Raw genomic sequence first — 17,115 nt, forward strand, 5'->3', positions numbered from 1 at the left:
GCGCCCCAATAAATAAAATCTTTAAAAAAAAAAAAAAAAGCCCTTGAGCCTCAGTGAACCGAAGGGTAGGAAAGGTCTTCAGCAGGGTTTGACTCACATCGTGTTTCTCACTCTGGGTTTGGAGCCTCCCCTTTATTCCGTGTCCACAGTGCGATGATGAGTTTGTTCAGGAAGCATCTTGGAAGTCCACCACGGGCCCTTCCTCTTGATGGATCACACGAGCAAGTTCCAGCATTGGGAGTTGTGCGAAAGTTTGTCTGAGAACCACTGCTTGTTTTTTTCGGAGGGACAAAGTAGAACTACTCTGGGTCTGATACCTGAGAGAAGTACCGATAGGACGAATCAAGCATGAAGAATTTACACTATTTTATAAGAATTTTTGTTTGCAGGGTGCCCAGGTGGCTCAGCTGGTTAAGTGTCCGACTCTTAATTTCAGCTCAGGTCATGATCTCAAGGTCATGGGATCAATCCCTGCGTCAGGCTCTGCACTCAGCACAGAATCTGCTTGAGATCCTCTCTCTGCCACTCCATGTGCGCCCCCCCCCCCAAAGAAATAAATGTTTTTTAAAAGAGGAATTTTTTTTGAGCAGAAAAAATGGTTGTATTGAGAAAAACACTTCAAGGTGGGACATACATATGCATATACAAAACTCCAAGTAATTAAAGAGAATCTTGGTTATCTGTTTCCCCAGGGAAAAAAGAGGAGCAGGAAGAAACAAACCTTGATATTTCATGTTCCTGGAATTTATTGTATGTGGACGTTGCTTTTGTTCATACTGTTTTCCAACTTCTGATGCCATTTTATTGAGTGCACACAACTTTCAGAATTGGGACACAGATTTCATATCCTACCCCCAAAACTTATAGACTCCTATTCTTAAGAACAGGAATGTATTTCATCTTTGAAACTCCAAAAAATCATTACTGGCCATTACCTGAGTGGTCTTTGAGTCACACAAAATTTAAAAAGAGGTAGGGCATGGAAAAAAACAAAACAAAAAAAACCAAAAGGTAAAGTCATCCATTAATACTAGCTGGTGCTTATCACATGCCATTCTAAAGCATGTAAATTCACTTTTCACACCGGCTCCTGCCTCACTTAACGGTGTTTCCAAAGAGAGTTAGAATGCAAACAATATACAACTTTGCCACTCTTTCAGAAAATGACTAGTTAGTCCAAAATAACTTCATTTATGTGGTAGAAAAGGAGATAAAGGCAGGGTATGGATTCGCTGTTGTAGAAATGAGTGTGTATGTGTGTGTGTGTGTGTGTGTGTGTGTGTGTGTGTGTGTACATGCTTTAAATATGACTTTTCTTAAAAGAAAAAGACTTCTTCCTGAGGTTTAGGCTCATTGCTGGTTGCTTGGAAAAGAGCTTTCTTGGTTCACAATTCCAAAGTCTTCCCCATCAGAGTGTCCTGCCACCAGGGGACAGAAGTCAGGGCGTGTTCTGGACCCCAGTCCATCCTCCACTTGCTTCTTGACATTCACATCTGTGTCTGTGAGATGGGAGCCATCGTGGAATATATATTCATCTTCTCCGTGTTCTTTTTCTTATCCTCATTATCAAACTGGGCTTCAATCTCCGCTGGGTTGACGTAAGTATAGAACTTGGCCATGACGGCAAATATCACGCAGACCACCAGAAGCAACGCCGCGAACAGAACGTACTCAGCCCACTTGGAAGGAATTGGAGTTGGAGCAAAAAAAACACAAAAACAATGCAGGTTATGGTACGGTGTGCTTTGGGAGTACATTTTCTTGCTATGTCTAGGTAGGAGGTGCTCTGCAATTGAACTGTGATGGAAAATTGGTAGGTGACTACCATAGATACAGAATGGCTGGCTTTTCTTGAATGCCCAAGTACAAAGATAACAATTTTTTGGAATGGCACTGGAGGGCAGAAACCAAGACTCTGGGAGGATGAGAGAAAATTTCTGAAAAACCCATGTTAAGGGACAGAGCTGGCCTCTAGAAGGATGGGGACCAACAGAACAGCATACAGTACTCTTGAGTAAAAAATAACATGCAGAAGTGTTCTAAGACCCCCACATTATCCTTTGGCAGAATCCTGAGGTTACGAGCTCACAGCAGGGGCGCATGCTCTGACAGGACTTGGAGGGGGACGTGAACAAACTGATAGGGTAAGGGAAAACCTCTTACAAGACAGACACTGAATGCTAAAAGAGAGGGTTCCAGTTTCAGAGATGCTCTCATTTTATGTTAGCTGGAAAAATTACAACTACCCTCAGAAGGGCTCTAACTTTAGGTAACATGAAACTTTCTGGAAAACATGTCAGGCTTGGGGCCATTATGTAACATTCACAGAAGCTAGGAAAGATATTTCCTTTGATAGTAAACTACATTAGGTTATAGGTATGTTAAGGCAAATCTTAGTATTTTGTCTCTCACTATCTAACTGTACACAACCAAGTAGAAATACAAAGAATTGGCACACATTTGGCCAAAAACGCATTTGGTCATCACCCTCTCTGGCTGGTTTTATTCAACCATTAGCTTAGATGACCATATGTATACAGAGGTGGTGAGGGAGAGTCGTCACGATGGCCACAGACACACACAGTCTCTTTCCGCACCCCGTACCTGTTCGCTGAACTGGCCTGCTCCCGCTACAATAAGCACAATGATGTTGCCCACAGCCACCGTCAATAGCCATCCTGCTTGAAGCACTGACTTCATGTTGGAGGGGGCCTGGGGAAACAACACACAGTCAGTCTCTAGATGGCAACAGCACAGCCGGAGAACACAACTTAACGATGCATTCAGTTGGGCAGTCCGCCCTAAAAATGCGCATCGAAAGTGGGTTTCACATTTATATGTGGGCTCACATATAAAAAGGCTTATCACTTGGATAAGACACCCCAAACACTCATGTATGAACATACGAGAATTCCTTGTTTCCCATTCTCCACATCCTCACAACGTTGTTGTCCTGAGTTAAATGGGCGAATCTAGAGATGAATCAATTCTACGTCTACAGAAGAGTTTCCAAGCAGAGCCATCCATTCCGTTCTCTTTCCCCTAAATGGAGGCTACTCTCTGGGCCAGGAGCTTGCTCTGCTGTGAGCTTCCGTTCCCTGCCACGCCACGACACCCCTCTTGTCACCTATGATATGTCATTTTATTCGATTGTGAGGTCATCACAGAAAGGGGGCTGTCCAACTCATATTTACGATCTTTACCGCAAGACTTAAAGGTGTTAGGCGTTGTAGAGTCACGACGACCTTAACTGTATTTTGATGAAATTGTTGAGAAACTAGCTTCTAATCAGCAGAATTTACTTCATGAGTCTCATCTTGAACAGTTGAAAGCAATATCTTTTAACTTTTAAAAGCTGGTCTTTAACCAGCATGTTTACTGGTAGCTATGGAGAGATCTCACCTGAGCCTTAACGATTATGAGGACACAACCCAGAGATGAGCACCCTAACGGAAAGTTGACATCATTTAGTTGTTTCAGAACATAGACTCTGCTGCCTCTCGTGGCCCTGGTCACGATCATTAATTCAACTTTCCCCCCTCGGGGCTGTAAATCTCTGGTATAGGATTTGGGAACGCGGAGTCATATGATACATGCGCCCAAGAAGTTAAACAGAGTCATATTATTACTCGATAAAACATGACTTGGGGGATCTCAAACACCTTGTTGGATGGAAGATACCATAATGCTTTCTAGAACCTTCCCCCCTTCCCCCAGAATCTTTTAAACTATAAATATATTGCTTATTAAAGTTAGGTCCCAGCGGGGGTGGGGGCAGGGGAAGGGTTGTAGAAACAATGACCGAGAGACCTGAGAATATGAGAACTCCAGTCCCGTGACAGAGAAAACCACCTCGCCGCAGGTGAGGAGGAAATACTGTGGGATCTGCAGAGCCATGTTAACTGTGTTGGGCGAAATATCTTCAAAGATGTACGGTTTGGGGCAGCCGGTATCCTAAACCAACAAGGCAGAAGAGAGAAGATATTAAAATGAAGACCTGCTTCTAGAATAAAAACAGCTCAAACAGTCAAAATGGAGCTTGGACTTCTAGAACCACGTCATATGATTTGTCAGATAAATACACTTTTTATTTATGTATCTATTTATTTATTTATTCTAACATCTTAATTTTATCTTTTTCAGTTTTCCAAGATTCACTGTGTATGCATCGCACCCAGTGCTCTCTGCAATACGAGCCCTTATACCCTTTTAAATATGCAACAGTGCATTTTGTCCTCATGACGAAATGGCCTTGGTTTTGAAAATCTGTTCACTAGCGTTTTCCTCTTAAATCAGAGAGTAGAGTGGAAGTCAGGGTTTGTTTAAAACATTGCCATCTCTTTGAACTCAAAGTTTGTAAGTCCATGTAAATAGTCTAGGAAGAGGCATCAGATTCCGGTCAACGTGGACTTTTAGTCAGCCTCAGTCGTCTGTTTATTCTTATTCTAAAAATAACAGCACACTGAAGCCAACAGTAAGTTAAAGAACTCGCGGCCAACTGAATGAATTCGAAGCCCGTTTAAAACACAGATCCTAATGTTCCTCCATTTCAGTCACGACCAGGTCCTAAATGTTTGAGTCGAACTTCTGATTACTGACCTCCCTTCCAATGACATAGGTAAACGCACTACCAAACTCAAGCTTGGGTGTTTGGAAACCTCGTTTACACTCTTGTGGAATCTGTTGGGTTGAGCTTATTGTAAAGTCTTTTCTGTGGAAAGAAAGAATGACATAGATTAACTTTCCTGGTATTAACAGCTTCAGTGTGTTTAAGGAAAAATACATGAAATCCTTGAACTTGGGAGCACAGTGTCCAGGAGAGGTACTTACGCGCCCGAAGGAAAAAACTGATACTCGCTGGCACTGTGACTGGTGACATTCTCATAAACCTTGTCGCCCATCGTAATGTTGAAGCTCTCATCAAAACTGTTTATAAATCTGAAACAGAAAACCATCGGTCTTGTGACTGCACCAGGGGGTACTTTATTTAGGTCACAGTATGCGCCCCTGAACTTGAGGCTGTGATCTCTTTTGGAAGGGACTTACGATGTTTATTAAAGAGTTCTAGACTTACAAAAGCAGAAGGAAGCCACCCCAGGTTTGTCGTTGTTCATGCACTCAGGAGAACACACCCACAAGAACTGACCACAGTCTTCTGCTGGACCTGTTCTAAGTGCCTGGTAACTAGAAGCCAGTTCAATGGTATGTTGGGATATTAGCGTGGATGGAAACAGGAGCTGGTTCCCCCTTCAAGAAGGCAACCCTTTGTGTTCCTTGCTCAGAAGCTTTAGAACTAAAGGATCAAAGTAGAAGTTGCTTAGTACCCTAACAATCTCTGTCCGGGCTTCTTTCTGGGGGTTGGGGATGGAAGGCCATTTTGTCCTTTACCTCTAGGAATCTGAGCAGGGAGGGGCCCCAAAGAGTGGAGAGGAAGAAAAGGGTCAGTCCGGCAACCAGAGACACTTTTGGGGAGCTCGCCTCCGAGAGGGAGTTCTATGTCTGCAGCAGCTGGGGCGATGGCCATCGGCGCTCTGTTAGAGCACAGATGGGAGTGTAGCGCCCACAGCCTTGGTGCCGGGTCTCAAGGCTTCCAGGGGCTGCAATGTCCTCTATGTCTAAGCGGCTGGCCTTCAGAGGACCATAAAGATGGCGACAGTGTGGACAGAAGATCAGATCCCTTCCTTCAGTGTTCCAGGCTATAGGAGACCCTGACCATCTTACGGCACACCAGCCAGAAGGGTGCTGCCCCGAATGCGACTAGTGGATTTTTCCTGGATGGGTGAGGGAAAGCTTTCCGCAGATTATCCAATTTAAAGGACGGGCAGTCATAAGATCACACACCCAAGGACTGCAGACAACAATTTAACCTGTACATTCCTAAAACATGTGGCCACATTTCATCGGCTTTGCGGCGACAAGTAATATTGGTCAAATTCTAGGTACTGGGACAACATTTCTCTGAATTAAGCTCAGGCCCTGAAGTCCCTGGGCGTTTGACCTGGTGTAGTGTGACAGGTGCCTCACCGAGAACGGACTCCTGACCCGGGCCAGCAGGAGCCACGTAGTCGGGTGGACATCTCCGAGTGAAATGAGTGGCTCTTAGGGTACCTCTCTGTTTAACATTCTGAGGAACAGTTTTTCGAATTGTCTGCATCATTTTCTCACTCTATATCCCACCAGCAGTGTAAAAGTCTTCTGACGTGCCCATATCCCCACCACACTTGAAATCCTTGAACTTGGAATTCAAGCTATTGCCTGTCTTTTTTGGTTGCTTTTGTTTTGGTTTTTGTTTAGAGCCTGGTGAGTGTGAAGTGGTACCTCAATGTGGTTTTGATTCTCATTTCCCCAATAATGAATGATGTTGTACATCTTTCCTAGGCTTTTTGACTTTTTCTGTGTTTTCTTTAGAGAAACGTATTTTTTTTTTTAAAGATTTCATTCATTTATTTGACACAGAGAAAGAGCACAAGAAGGGGGAGCAGGAGATGGAGAAGCAGACTCCCCGCTGAGCAGAGAGCCCGATGCGGGACTCAATCCCAGGACCCTGAGATCATGACCTGAGCTGAAGGCAGAGGCTTAACCCACTGAGCCACTCAGGCGCCTGAGAAACATCTCTTTAAATACTTTGCCCATTTAAAATATTGGGTTATTTGTCTTTTTACTTTTGAACTGGAAGAGTTCTTTCTGTATTCAGAATCTCTTATCAGTTATATGATTGCAAATATTTTCTCTCATTCTGTGAGCTGTCTTTTCATTGTCATGATGGTTATCACTTGTAGCACGAAAGCTCTCCATGTAACGAAGCCCACGTGACTATTTTTTTTGGCTTCGTATCCAAGAAACTGCTCTCTAACCCCAGGTCACAAAGATTTACTGTTATTTTTCCTTTATAAATTTTATTGTTTCAGTTATATTGGGTTTATGATCCACTGTGTACATTTTTGTGTGTGGTCTCAGGTAGGGTCTGATATCAGTCTTCTGCATGTGGGTATCTGGTTGTCTCAGAACCAAAATGATTTTAATAAACCCACAACTACCTTTAAATAAAGATTTCTCTTTAATCTACTTATGACCATACTCCCTCCTTGAAGGATCTTTTTCAGTATGACAGTCATGGAAACCAAGGCTTAAAATGAACCAAACTTAAAACCAAGTCTCTGTCCACATCTAGATTTTTCTAAATCTGAAATTGAGCTTTTTAGAAATTAATGAAGCATATATAATCACATCATCTACATTAATGATTTTTGTACCACTAGTGAATAAAAATACTTGTAAAACTTACAATTTTTCTCATTCTCTTAATATATTTTTAAATTACTTATAATGCTCAAGTTAATTTGGTATAATAATTATATATAATTTTTAACAGATACCATGTTCATGCATTATAGGTATATGCTTAAATATTTTTATTGGATGTGTTAAAGCTTTAAAATATTTTTAAATTTATTTATTTGAGAGAGAGACAGTGAGAGAGAGCGTGAGGGGGAGAAGGTCCGAGGGAGAAACAGACTCCCCGTGGAGCTGGGAGCCCGATGTGGGACTCGATCCCAGGACTCTGCGATCATGATCTGAGCTGAAAGCAGTTGTTCAACTAACTGAGCCACCCAGGCACCCCATGATAAAAGCTTTAAAGGCCATCTCTCTAGAGAAGCTTTGTACACGGGGACAAAAAAATCATATATGAATGGGAATTGGAGTACTGTTTGGAAAAATGGAAGCAACCTAAATTTCCTTGAAGAATGGGTAAATAAATTGTGGTATGTACATGCAATGGAATATTATACAGTGGTTTGTGTGACTGGATAAGGGATACATATAGTAATATGGATAAATATTAAAATATTTTATACTGTACTTTATAATATATAATATTACAGAACATATACAGGACCATAATATATTAAGTTTAAAAACATGCTCAAGAACATTGTTTGTAAATATATATATATATATATATAGCAATATGTAATGTTAAAAAATTCATGAGAAAGATCAATATCAAATTCTCAACCAGTTTTGACCCCAGTATTGTCTTTTTCTTTTTTTTTAAGAGCGAGAGAGTGAGCAAGCATGTGTAATTGGAGGGAGGGGGAAACGGAGAGTGGGGAGAGAGAACATTTACTAGGTTCCATGCTCAACGTGGAGCCCAGTGCAGGCCTCGATCTTATGTCTCTGAGATCATGACCTGAGCTGAAATCAAGAGTCTGATACTTAACCAACTGAGCCACCCAGACGCCCCTGTCACTTCACTTAAAGGACCATGTTGGAGGTAATCCATGGAAGTCTCACAACTTACTGATACTACATAATTAAAATGGTTTCATTTTGTTTAAAATTCTGTCTACTCTTTCTTTAAATCATATATTACTCCGAAATCCAACCTCCTGACTTTCTCAAAGTTGTTCTCTTTATCAGTTAGTTTCTGACATGGGTTTTTCAGAACTTCCCTATTTTATGGATTGTCTCTTGGACATTGCTGAAATAATCAGTCTTTTGATCCACTGAAGATGTGATGATGCCAATTAAAAGAAAAAAGTTTCTGGCTTATCTTTTACTACATGAGTGGGTTGGTGGGGTAAAGTGTTGCTGATTTGATGTGTCCTTTACCAAGATCTCAACAAAGACAATCTTAAAGAAGAATGAAGCTTTAGCATAGCACGAGAACAAGAAAGTGTACCACAATTTAGACTGTTCGAAGTTTCCAAAGTTTTGGAGACATTTCTAAAGAAATCAAAACAATGGTTCTGAGCCACGAAGGACATCCCAGAGGTACTTCCAGCTCAGAGACTCAGATACAAAGATTAGGAAAGGGCCAGATGACCAGCATCAGAGGATTTCCTTCCAGATCTGCTAGGACAGCTGTATGTATATGCACGTGTGCAGGACAGAAGAACAATCCGGAAGACACAAAGAAGATGTTATGGGCTGCATTGTATCTCCACCCCTCCCCCAATTCATATGTTGAAATTCTAACCCTTAGGACCTCAGAATATGACTATTTGGAGGTAGGGTCTTTATTCTTTTTTTCAAAGATGTTATTTATTTGAGAGAGAGAGTGTGTGTGCATGCGTGCCTGAGTCAGGGGAGGGGCAGAGGGAGAGGGAAAAGCAGACTCTGCACTGAGCACAGAGCCTGACGTGGGGCTTGATCTCAGGATCCCAAGATCATGACCTGAGCCAAAGGCAAATGCTTAACTGACTAAGCCACCCAGGTGCCCCTGGAGGAAGGGCCTTTCAAGAGGTAAAATGAAGTCATGAGAGATCCAAGATCATTGGTGTTCTTAGAAGAAGAGATGATCAGGACACAGACACACAGAAGAAAGACCATGTGAAGACAGAGAAGGGAACTCTCTCTAAGGCAAGGGGAGAGGCCTCAGACAAAACTAATCTGGCCAATGCCTTGATGTTGGACTTCAAGCCTCCAGAATCATGAGGAAATAATTTTCTGTTGTTTAAGCCTTCCAGCCTGTGGTACCTTGTGATGGCAGCCTTAGCAAATTCATACACAAGAGAACAAAGAAAATGAGAAGGAACCAAAAATCAAAAGAACATAGTGCTGGCTACTATTCACATGTAGTTTTACTACAGAGATAGGTGAGAACATCAAGGAGAAAGAAGATCTCCAAAGCTTGGTGAGGGGAAAATTAAATCAACTACAGAGAGTGGCAGATGGGGTGTGTGTGTGTGTGTGTGTGTGTGTGTGTGTGTGTGTGTTTGAGCACAATTAGGTGTTGGATGCCAATAGAGACAAGCCTCCAGAACTCTGGGAAGAAAATGACGGCCAACCTATGACTAAGCTGGAGAACAGAAAAGCATTTTTGGGCAAGCAAGGACTTGCAAATTGCCTCACAGATTTTCTTGGTCAGATATCTGAGCATAAGTTTGCAGCCAAACAAGAAAGGTGACCCAGAATTCAAGAAAGAAAGACACTAACCTGGACAAATGGTAAAAATTCTATGAGGACAGTGGCATCACAGGACTACAGAGCAAAATGCCCTCATTACATCAAAGAGTTGGTTCTCAAAGAGGAAGGTGAATTCCCTGGGTCCATTCTCTGGATCACCCAGGAGGTAAATGCTCATTTGCTTTTGTCAACAAGAGGCTAAGTGAGTCACAGGAAAACCCAAAAGCTGTGCAAGAAAACCTTGGTTTAAAGACGTAGAACCATGGAACAATTCAGGGTGTGTAATAGACTATTCCAATTAACCTTGACATTCAGAACACTTCCATTTGAGGATATATTTTCAAGGATATAAAGTTACATTTCCTTCCCTTTCAGGCTTTTAGTGCATTGTGACTAATATTTTGATAGTCAACTTGTAAATCCTGTTTATTAATCATTTGTAGAATTGACCTAGCTCATGGAGAACACACAAAGATAAACATTACAAATGTTAACAATGTGAAACAAGCCAGAGGTAAAGAGAGATGAAAAGTTAATTCCATTTCTTCACAATTTCCATTAGTAAGTTAATATTCATCCTCCTAATCATATACTTTCCCTCCACTAGTTTGTGTTTTACTGGTAACTGGTAAAACCTGAAATCTGAAATTGTTAATGAGTGTCACAGGGAAACAGAGATTGGCTGTAAGAGTTGAGGCCAATAGGAGCCCTATCCTCATTTCTCCCCCAATTTATTCAGATTTTCTAATCTTACTTAAAAAGTGTATTTTCAGGTTTGCCTGAGTGGCTCAGTTGGTGAAGCGTCTGCCTTCAGCTCAAGTCCTGATCCCAGAGTCCCAAGATTGGGATTGAGCCCTGCATCGGGCTCCTCATCATCGGGCTCCCTACTCAGCGGGGAGTCTACTTCTCCCTCTGACCCTCCCCCATTGTGTTCTCTCTCTCAAATAAATAAATAAAATCTTTGTTAAAAAGTGTATTTACAGTAAATTTGGCTTTTTGGTGTACAGTTCTATGAATTTTAACACATGTCTGGATTCAGAGAAGCACCATCACGGCCAAGATATGGACCAGTTCCATCGGCCCCCGCATCTCCCTCATGCAGACCCATAGCCAAATCTCTCCTCCACTCCTAACCCAAGGTAACCACTGATCTGTTCCTACATCCTTATTTATTTATTTTTTTTGGCCATTTCCAGAACGCCACGTAAATGAAATTACACAGTGGCTATGTAAGTTTTGAGACAGGCTTCTTTGATAGCGTAATATGTTTGAAATTCATTTATATTATTGCATGTATCAATAGTTCCTTTTTCCGAAGGACTGTTCTGTTGTATGGATGTAGTATAGTCTACAGTCAATTGTCTGTTGAACCATCACCCACTCAAGGTCATTGGGTGACTTCCAGTCTTTGGCAATTACGAATAGAATTTCTATGAACATTTATGTTTAGGTTCTTATGTTGACATAAGTTTGCATTTCTCTAGAATAAATACCTGAGAACCGGATAGCTGGGTTGTGTGGTAAGCATACAATTAACTTTATAAGAAACTGCCTCACTGTTTTTTAGAATGGCTGCACCATTTTGCACTCCCGTTAGCTAGAGCATGGGAATTCTGGTTGCCCTGTCTCCTTACCAGCATTTGGTATTATCAGTTTAAAAAAATTATTAAATCCATCTAATAGGTATGTCATGCAACTCACTGTGGTTTTAATTTATATTTTTTAATGGCCAACCATGTTGAGCCTATTTTCATGTGCTTCTTTGCCATCTATATATTTTTGGTGAAATATCTAAATCTTTTGCTCTTTTTAAACTGGGTTATTTCCTTACTATTGTGTTTCGAGAGTATTTTATATATTCTGGATACAGGTACTTAGTCAGATATGTGATTTGTAAATATTTAATACCACTATGTAGCTTACCTTTTTCATTCTCTTAACAGTGAGATTTACAGAATAAATGTTTTTAGTTTGAATGAAATCTAATTCACCTATGTCTACATATCTATATGTATATATTAAAAGGACACATTACTCAGCCACTGAAAAGAAGGCAACCTTGCCATTGTGGCAACAGAGATGAACCTAGAAACATTAAGTGAAAACGAGCCAGACATAGACAAATCCTGCATGGTATCATGTACACACGGATTCTAAAAAACAGTTGGATTCATAGAAAAAAAGAGTAGAATAGTGGTTGCCAGGGACCGAGGTGTGGGAAACAGGGAGACGTTCTGTGAAAGGTACAAATGTAGTTCCAGGATGAGTAAGTTCTGAGGTTCTAATGTACATCATTAGATGTACGTGTGACTGTACGTCATACTACATTGTATACTTCAATTGTGCTAAGCAGTTAGATCTTAGGCATTCTTTTTTTTTAGGTCTTAAGCCTTCTTATCACACACACACAAAGGTCACTGTAAGGTGGTTCTGTTAGTTTGACTCTGGCAAATATTTCACAATGATACGTACATCGAATCATATTGTCCACTTCAAATATAATTGATTTTGTCATTTATACCTCAGTAAAACTGGAAGAAAATCATAGAAAAATAACGCTATGATTTTGATAGTAATTGCACTAACCCTATGGATCCATCTGGGGAGAACTGACATTGTCACTGTATTAAGCCTTCTAATCACTGAAGCCAGCATCTCTCTCCATTGATTTCACTCGTCATTAATTTCTTTCATAAGCCTTTTGTAGTTTTAGTTCTCAAATCTCATATATGTTTTTATTAGCTTTGTACCTATAGTTTGTCTTTTTTGGGAGCAATTGTATAGTTTTAATTTTTCAGTTTCCAATCATTCATTGCTGGCACATAGAAATATGATTTTTGTTGTTGATCTTATATTTTGTAACATTTCTACACTCATATCTAAACTCACTTATCGAGTCTATGAACTTTTTTGGTAGAGTCTTTGGGACTTTCTGTGCAGGTCCTTACGTCATCTGTAAGTAGGAATACTTTGTATTTCTTTCCTTCCAGTTAAGATGCTTCTTTTTTCCAGTCTCACTGTACTGGCACCCAGAAGGATGTTGAAAAGGAGTGGAGCGTGTGAACAATCTTATGGGAAGAGCACTGAGACTTTCATCATTCATGATAATGGTAGCTTGGGTTTTTTAGACGTCCTTTTTCAGAGTCAGGAAGTTCCCTTCAATTATTAGTTTGCTGAGGGCTCTTTTTAAATCATGAATGGATACCAAGTTTTATCAAATGCCTTTCCTGCATCCATGGATATGATGATATGGACTTGTCTCTTTAATTTAATAAGAAGATAGATGATATCGATTGATATTTTTAAAAATGTTGTACCACCTTACATTCTTGGGGTAAATTCCTATACTCTCATTTTACAGCCTTGTTGCAGTGGGACTTTACTAGGGGAGGGCATTACTTCCATAAGAAGCTGATGAGACTTGAGTTTTAAAGAAAAGTACAGGGGCGCCTGGGTGGCTCAGTGGGTTGGGCTGCTGCCTTCAGCTCGGGTCATAATCCTAGGGTCCTGGGATCGAGCCCCATGTCAGACTCTCTGCTCAGCAGGGAGCTTGCTTCCCTTCCTCTCTCTCTCTCTGCCTGCCTCTCTGCCTACTTGTGATCTCTGTCAAATAAATAAAATCTTTAAAAAAAAAAAAAAAAGAAAGAAAAGAAAAGTACATACCGGATGCCATTTTCTCCTTTTTCTGGCTTCTGGTTAAGGCCATCCTTTACCTGAGAAAGAAAGCATTTTCAAATCTAATCCACTAGAATAAATTTAGATGACCATTTCAGCACTTGAGAAGGAGAGCGATGTTGACATTTATCCTGGGAGCTAAGGGCGTATGATCACATTTGCAGGGCTCCGTCCTTCAGTCCCCATTCTCCTGGAGGCTGAATGAGTCTCTACCATTTTTGATGTTTGCTTTCTAGTGCTTCCACAGAACACGACTATCCAAGAATTGAGAACAAATCACTCGAGAGCTCCCTAATAAAATACACGGCCAAGAAGTCTTAATTCCATACGGCAGTTTTCTAGAAGGTCACAGAAGGTCACCTCACAGAACACCTCCCACTCCTCCACTCAGTTCAACTCTACTTCCATGGTTTCCTAATATGCTCCGTGGCCCATCCAGATGCTGATATTTTGTCGTGAAATAGCTCATATGTATTTTTATTGCTTTTGCCTGATATTTTCACTATATTCTTTTCAGAGACTGTTTTAATTTTCCAATTACCCAGTGTGATTTTTTTAACCAATACAATTTAAGATGTATTTAAAATTTTTTCTCAATAAGTTGCTAAGAATGCACCTATGTACTCTGTGTGACTTGCGTGTTCTCACACACACCCTCTACCATGCCGCCAAATTCTTTTTTTTTGGAGGGAGGGTGTGGGGGCAAGGCACAGGAAGAATCTTAAGCAGGCTCCACACCCAGCACGAGTCCGATGCGGGGCTCGATCTCACAACCCTGAGATCACGACCTGAGCTGGAATCAAGAGTCGGACACTTTAATTGACTGAGCCACCCAGGCACCTCCCCACAAAAGTTCTTTTTAAATTTTTAAATTAATTAAATTTTAAAATTAATATTAACCCTTCCGGTCCACCAACGTTTTCTTCAAAGTCAAATGACTTGTATCCTCAAAGAAGGAAGAACTTGAGGACTAACTCACACAATACTACCCGGGCTAAAGCAATGTCACACAACTGAAAGGCTCTGTCACCAATATGACACACAGTGAAGAATCAGCTGTAGGTGTCCGACGACTTACCACTCGGTAATTATTGGGGGCCCACACTAGCAGGGTGTGCCGGTGGCCCTGCTCAAAGTTATAAGTCACTGCATTGACTGGTGAGCCAGGAGAAGAAATGTTTATACTTGTCAGATTGTCTCCAGCAAAAGTCATAAAATCATTTGTCTGTATTGGGAGAGAAGGAGTCACAGTTAATACCATAGAGTCTGGCTCTGCCTCGGTTCACGTTCACACACATCAAAAAATGCCTTGTGGGAGCTGGCGTCGGTTTGTCTCAGCACCACCCCTCCCCCACCATGGACTCCATCATGACATTGTCTTGTGTTACGCAAGAATTTAGACTTCTTGCACAGCATTTTACTTTTTGTTTCTTTTTCTGAAAATACATGTTCTGGAAATCATCTCTACCATGAGGCAGAGAATAGCATCAGGGATAAAGGAATAACCCGGGAGAAAATCAGTCCCGAGCCACTCTAGGCACCAGAAGTCAAATTTTCTTTTTTCTAGAAGATCGTCAGTTTCATAAGCACCAAGGGAGCAGCTCTCTACTGTGGCTGAACAGGAAGGAGACCAGGTAAATCCAAACCTCTGGGCTATCGGAACTTTCAGAGCCCTCCAGGTGACTCTAATGTGGAGTTCAGGTTGAAAACCTCTAATTCAGACCAGTGACCATCCAGATGAGGGCTTTCCAGCCTGGGCTGGGCTGACATTTGGGACCAGATAAGTCTAGGTTGTGGAACTGTGCGTCAGCCTCCCTGGCTTCCTCCTTCTGAAATGCCAATAGCAGCAGGCTCTCCGTGTGACACTGAAAACTGTCTCCAGAAATTGCCAGATGTCCCTGAGGCGGCCAAATGGTAGAGAACCATGGACAGAGCCTTGCTATTTAAAGTGTGGTTCTGCTCTTACACTGTTGGTGGGAATGCAAGTTGGTGCAGCCACTTTGGAGAACAGTGTGGAGATTCCTCAAGAAATTAAGAATAGAGCTTCCCTATGACCCTGCAATTGCACTGCTGGGTATTTACCCCAAAGATACAGATGTAGTGAAAAGAAGGGCCATCAGTACCCCAATGTTTATAGCAACAATGGCCACGGTCACCAAACTGTGGAAAGAACCAAGATGCCCTTCAACGGACGAATGGATAAGGAAGATGTGGTCCATATACACGATGGAGTATTATGCCTCCATCACAAAGGATGAATACCCAACTTTTGTAGCAACATGGACGGGACTGGAAGAGATTATGCTGAGCGAAATAAGTCAAGCAGAGAGAGTCAAGTATCATATGGTCTCACTTATTTGTGGAGCATAACAAATAACATGGAGGACAAGGGGAGATGGAGAGGAGAAGGCAGTTGAGGGAAAGTGGAAGGGGAGATGAACCATGAGAGACTATGGACTCTGAAAAACAACCAGAGGGTTTTGAAGGGGCAGGGGGTGGGAGGTTGGGAAACCAGGTGGTGGGTAACAGGGAGGACACGTATTGCATGGAACACTGGGTGTGGTGCAAAAACAATGAATACTGTTACACTGAAAATAAATTAAAAAAAAAATAAAGTGTGGTTTCACACACCAACCATGGCATCCCTCCCCTGAGAGCACGTTAAAAATGCAAAATTTTACCAATTCCCCAGGCAGTTCACATGCCCATTCAAGTCTGAGGCACACTGGTCTAGTGCGAAGCCCAAAGAGACCGAGACACTAAGGCACTTCACTTCCATACTTGTAGGAATTACATAAAGATCGAGAAGATCAGTGTCTCCCAAGCCGATTGTAACTCAGGTCAGAAGAGAAAAAAGAAAGCTGCATTTCTTTCTACTTACTTGACTCATCTGGGGAAGCGTCACTTCCATTCCAGGAAAAGATGCCGTCATGGTACTGTTCCCTATATTCAACACTTTAACTTGGACTTCATTTGGCTTGGGGAAGACTGGGAGAGTTCTCTGAGCAAAAGAAGAGAAAGCGGGCAGTGATGGCTTCCGTGCTGATTGAAGATCAGCCTGGCCCCGTCACCAGCACCCACACCCTCCAGCCGTGGAAAGCTGTCCCGGCTGAGAGACCAAACACCCCCTCGAGGCCTCCCATTGCTCGCCTCAAAGCACCCAGAGGAAGATGTTTGTACAGAACAGGGAAGTGATCACGGAGGGGCTGCCCTTGGTCCTAACACCTCCAGGCTGAAGGATGCCAGGAAATGAAGCCTCCTATCTGAGGGGGTCAGAGAAACACAACCCGAATGAGTGTGTATCTTGCTGTAGCATGGGAGAGCTGCTCTTCTGGGAGGCCAGCATCATCCCCTCTAACTCTGGGAGCCACGGCCACAGCCTGACCGTGCCCTAAACATCCTTTCACACGTGATCTATGCCTCCTGCCTCTATACATTTGTTCAGGGCTCCTGCCTTTTTCCGACAGCGCTCTCTCTCCAATCCCAGGGTCCCTTAAGCAACCTGTTCTATTCTATTCTATTCTAGAAGCC

The 17,115-nt window shown here is 42.0% G+C and overlaps 1 protein-coding gene across 1 annotated transcript in view; it reads right to left on the minus strand.

Moving 5' to 3' along the window:
* Window positions 1-722: 722 nt before the first annotated feature.
* Window positions 723-17,115, minus strand: part of SLC15A1 (solute carrier family 15 member 1) — a 49,153-nt gene continuing 32,760 nt past the window's right edge. Inside the window, exons 16-23 of the mRNA XM_046028246.1 lie at window positions 16,466-16,585; window positions 14,663-14,809; window positions 13,573-13,622; window positions 4,831-4,938; window positions 4,600-4,711; window positions 3,811-3,954; window positions 2,605-2,712; window positions 723-1,679 (exon numbers count right to left, since the gene is read on the minus strand). Coding sequence (XP_045884202.1) covers window positions 1,488-1,679; window positions 2,605-2,712; window positions 3,811-3,954; window positions 4,600-4,711; window positions 4,831-4,938; window positions 13,573-13,622; window positions 14,663-14,809; window positions 16,466-16,585 — 981 coding nt within the window. The 3' untranslated portion in view covers window positions 723-1,487. The remainder of the gene's footprint in view (window positions 1,680-2,604; window positions 2,713-3,810; window positions 3,955-4,599; window positions 4,712-4,830; window positions 4,939-13,572; window positions 13,623-14,662; window positions 14,810-16,465; window positions 16,586-17,115) is intronic.

Source organism: Meles meles, chromosome 14, assembly GCF_922984935.1.
Source record: "Meles meles chromosome 14, mMelMel3.1 paternal haplotype, whole genome shotgun sequence".
Lineage (NCBI taxonomy): Eukaryota > Metazoa > Chordata > Mammalia > Carnivora > Mustelidae > Meles > Meles meles.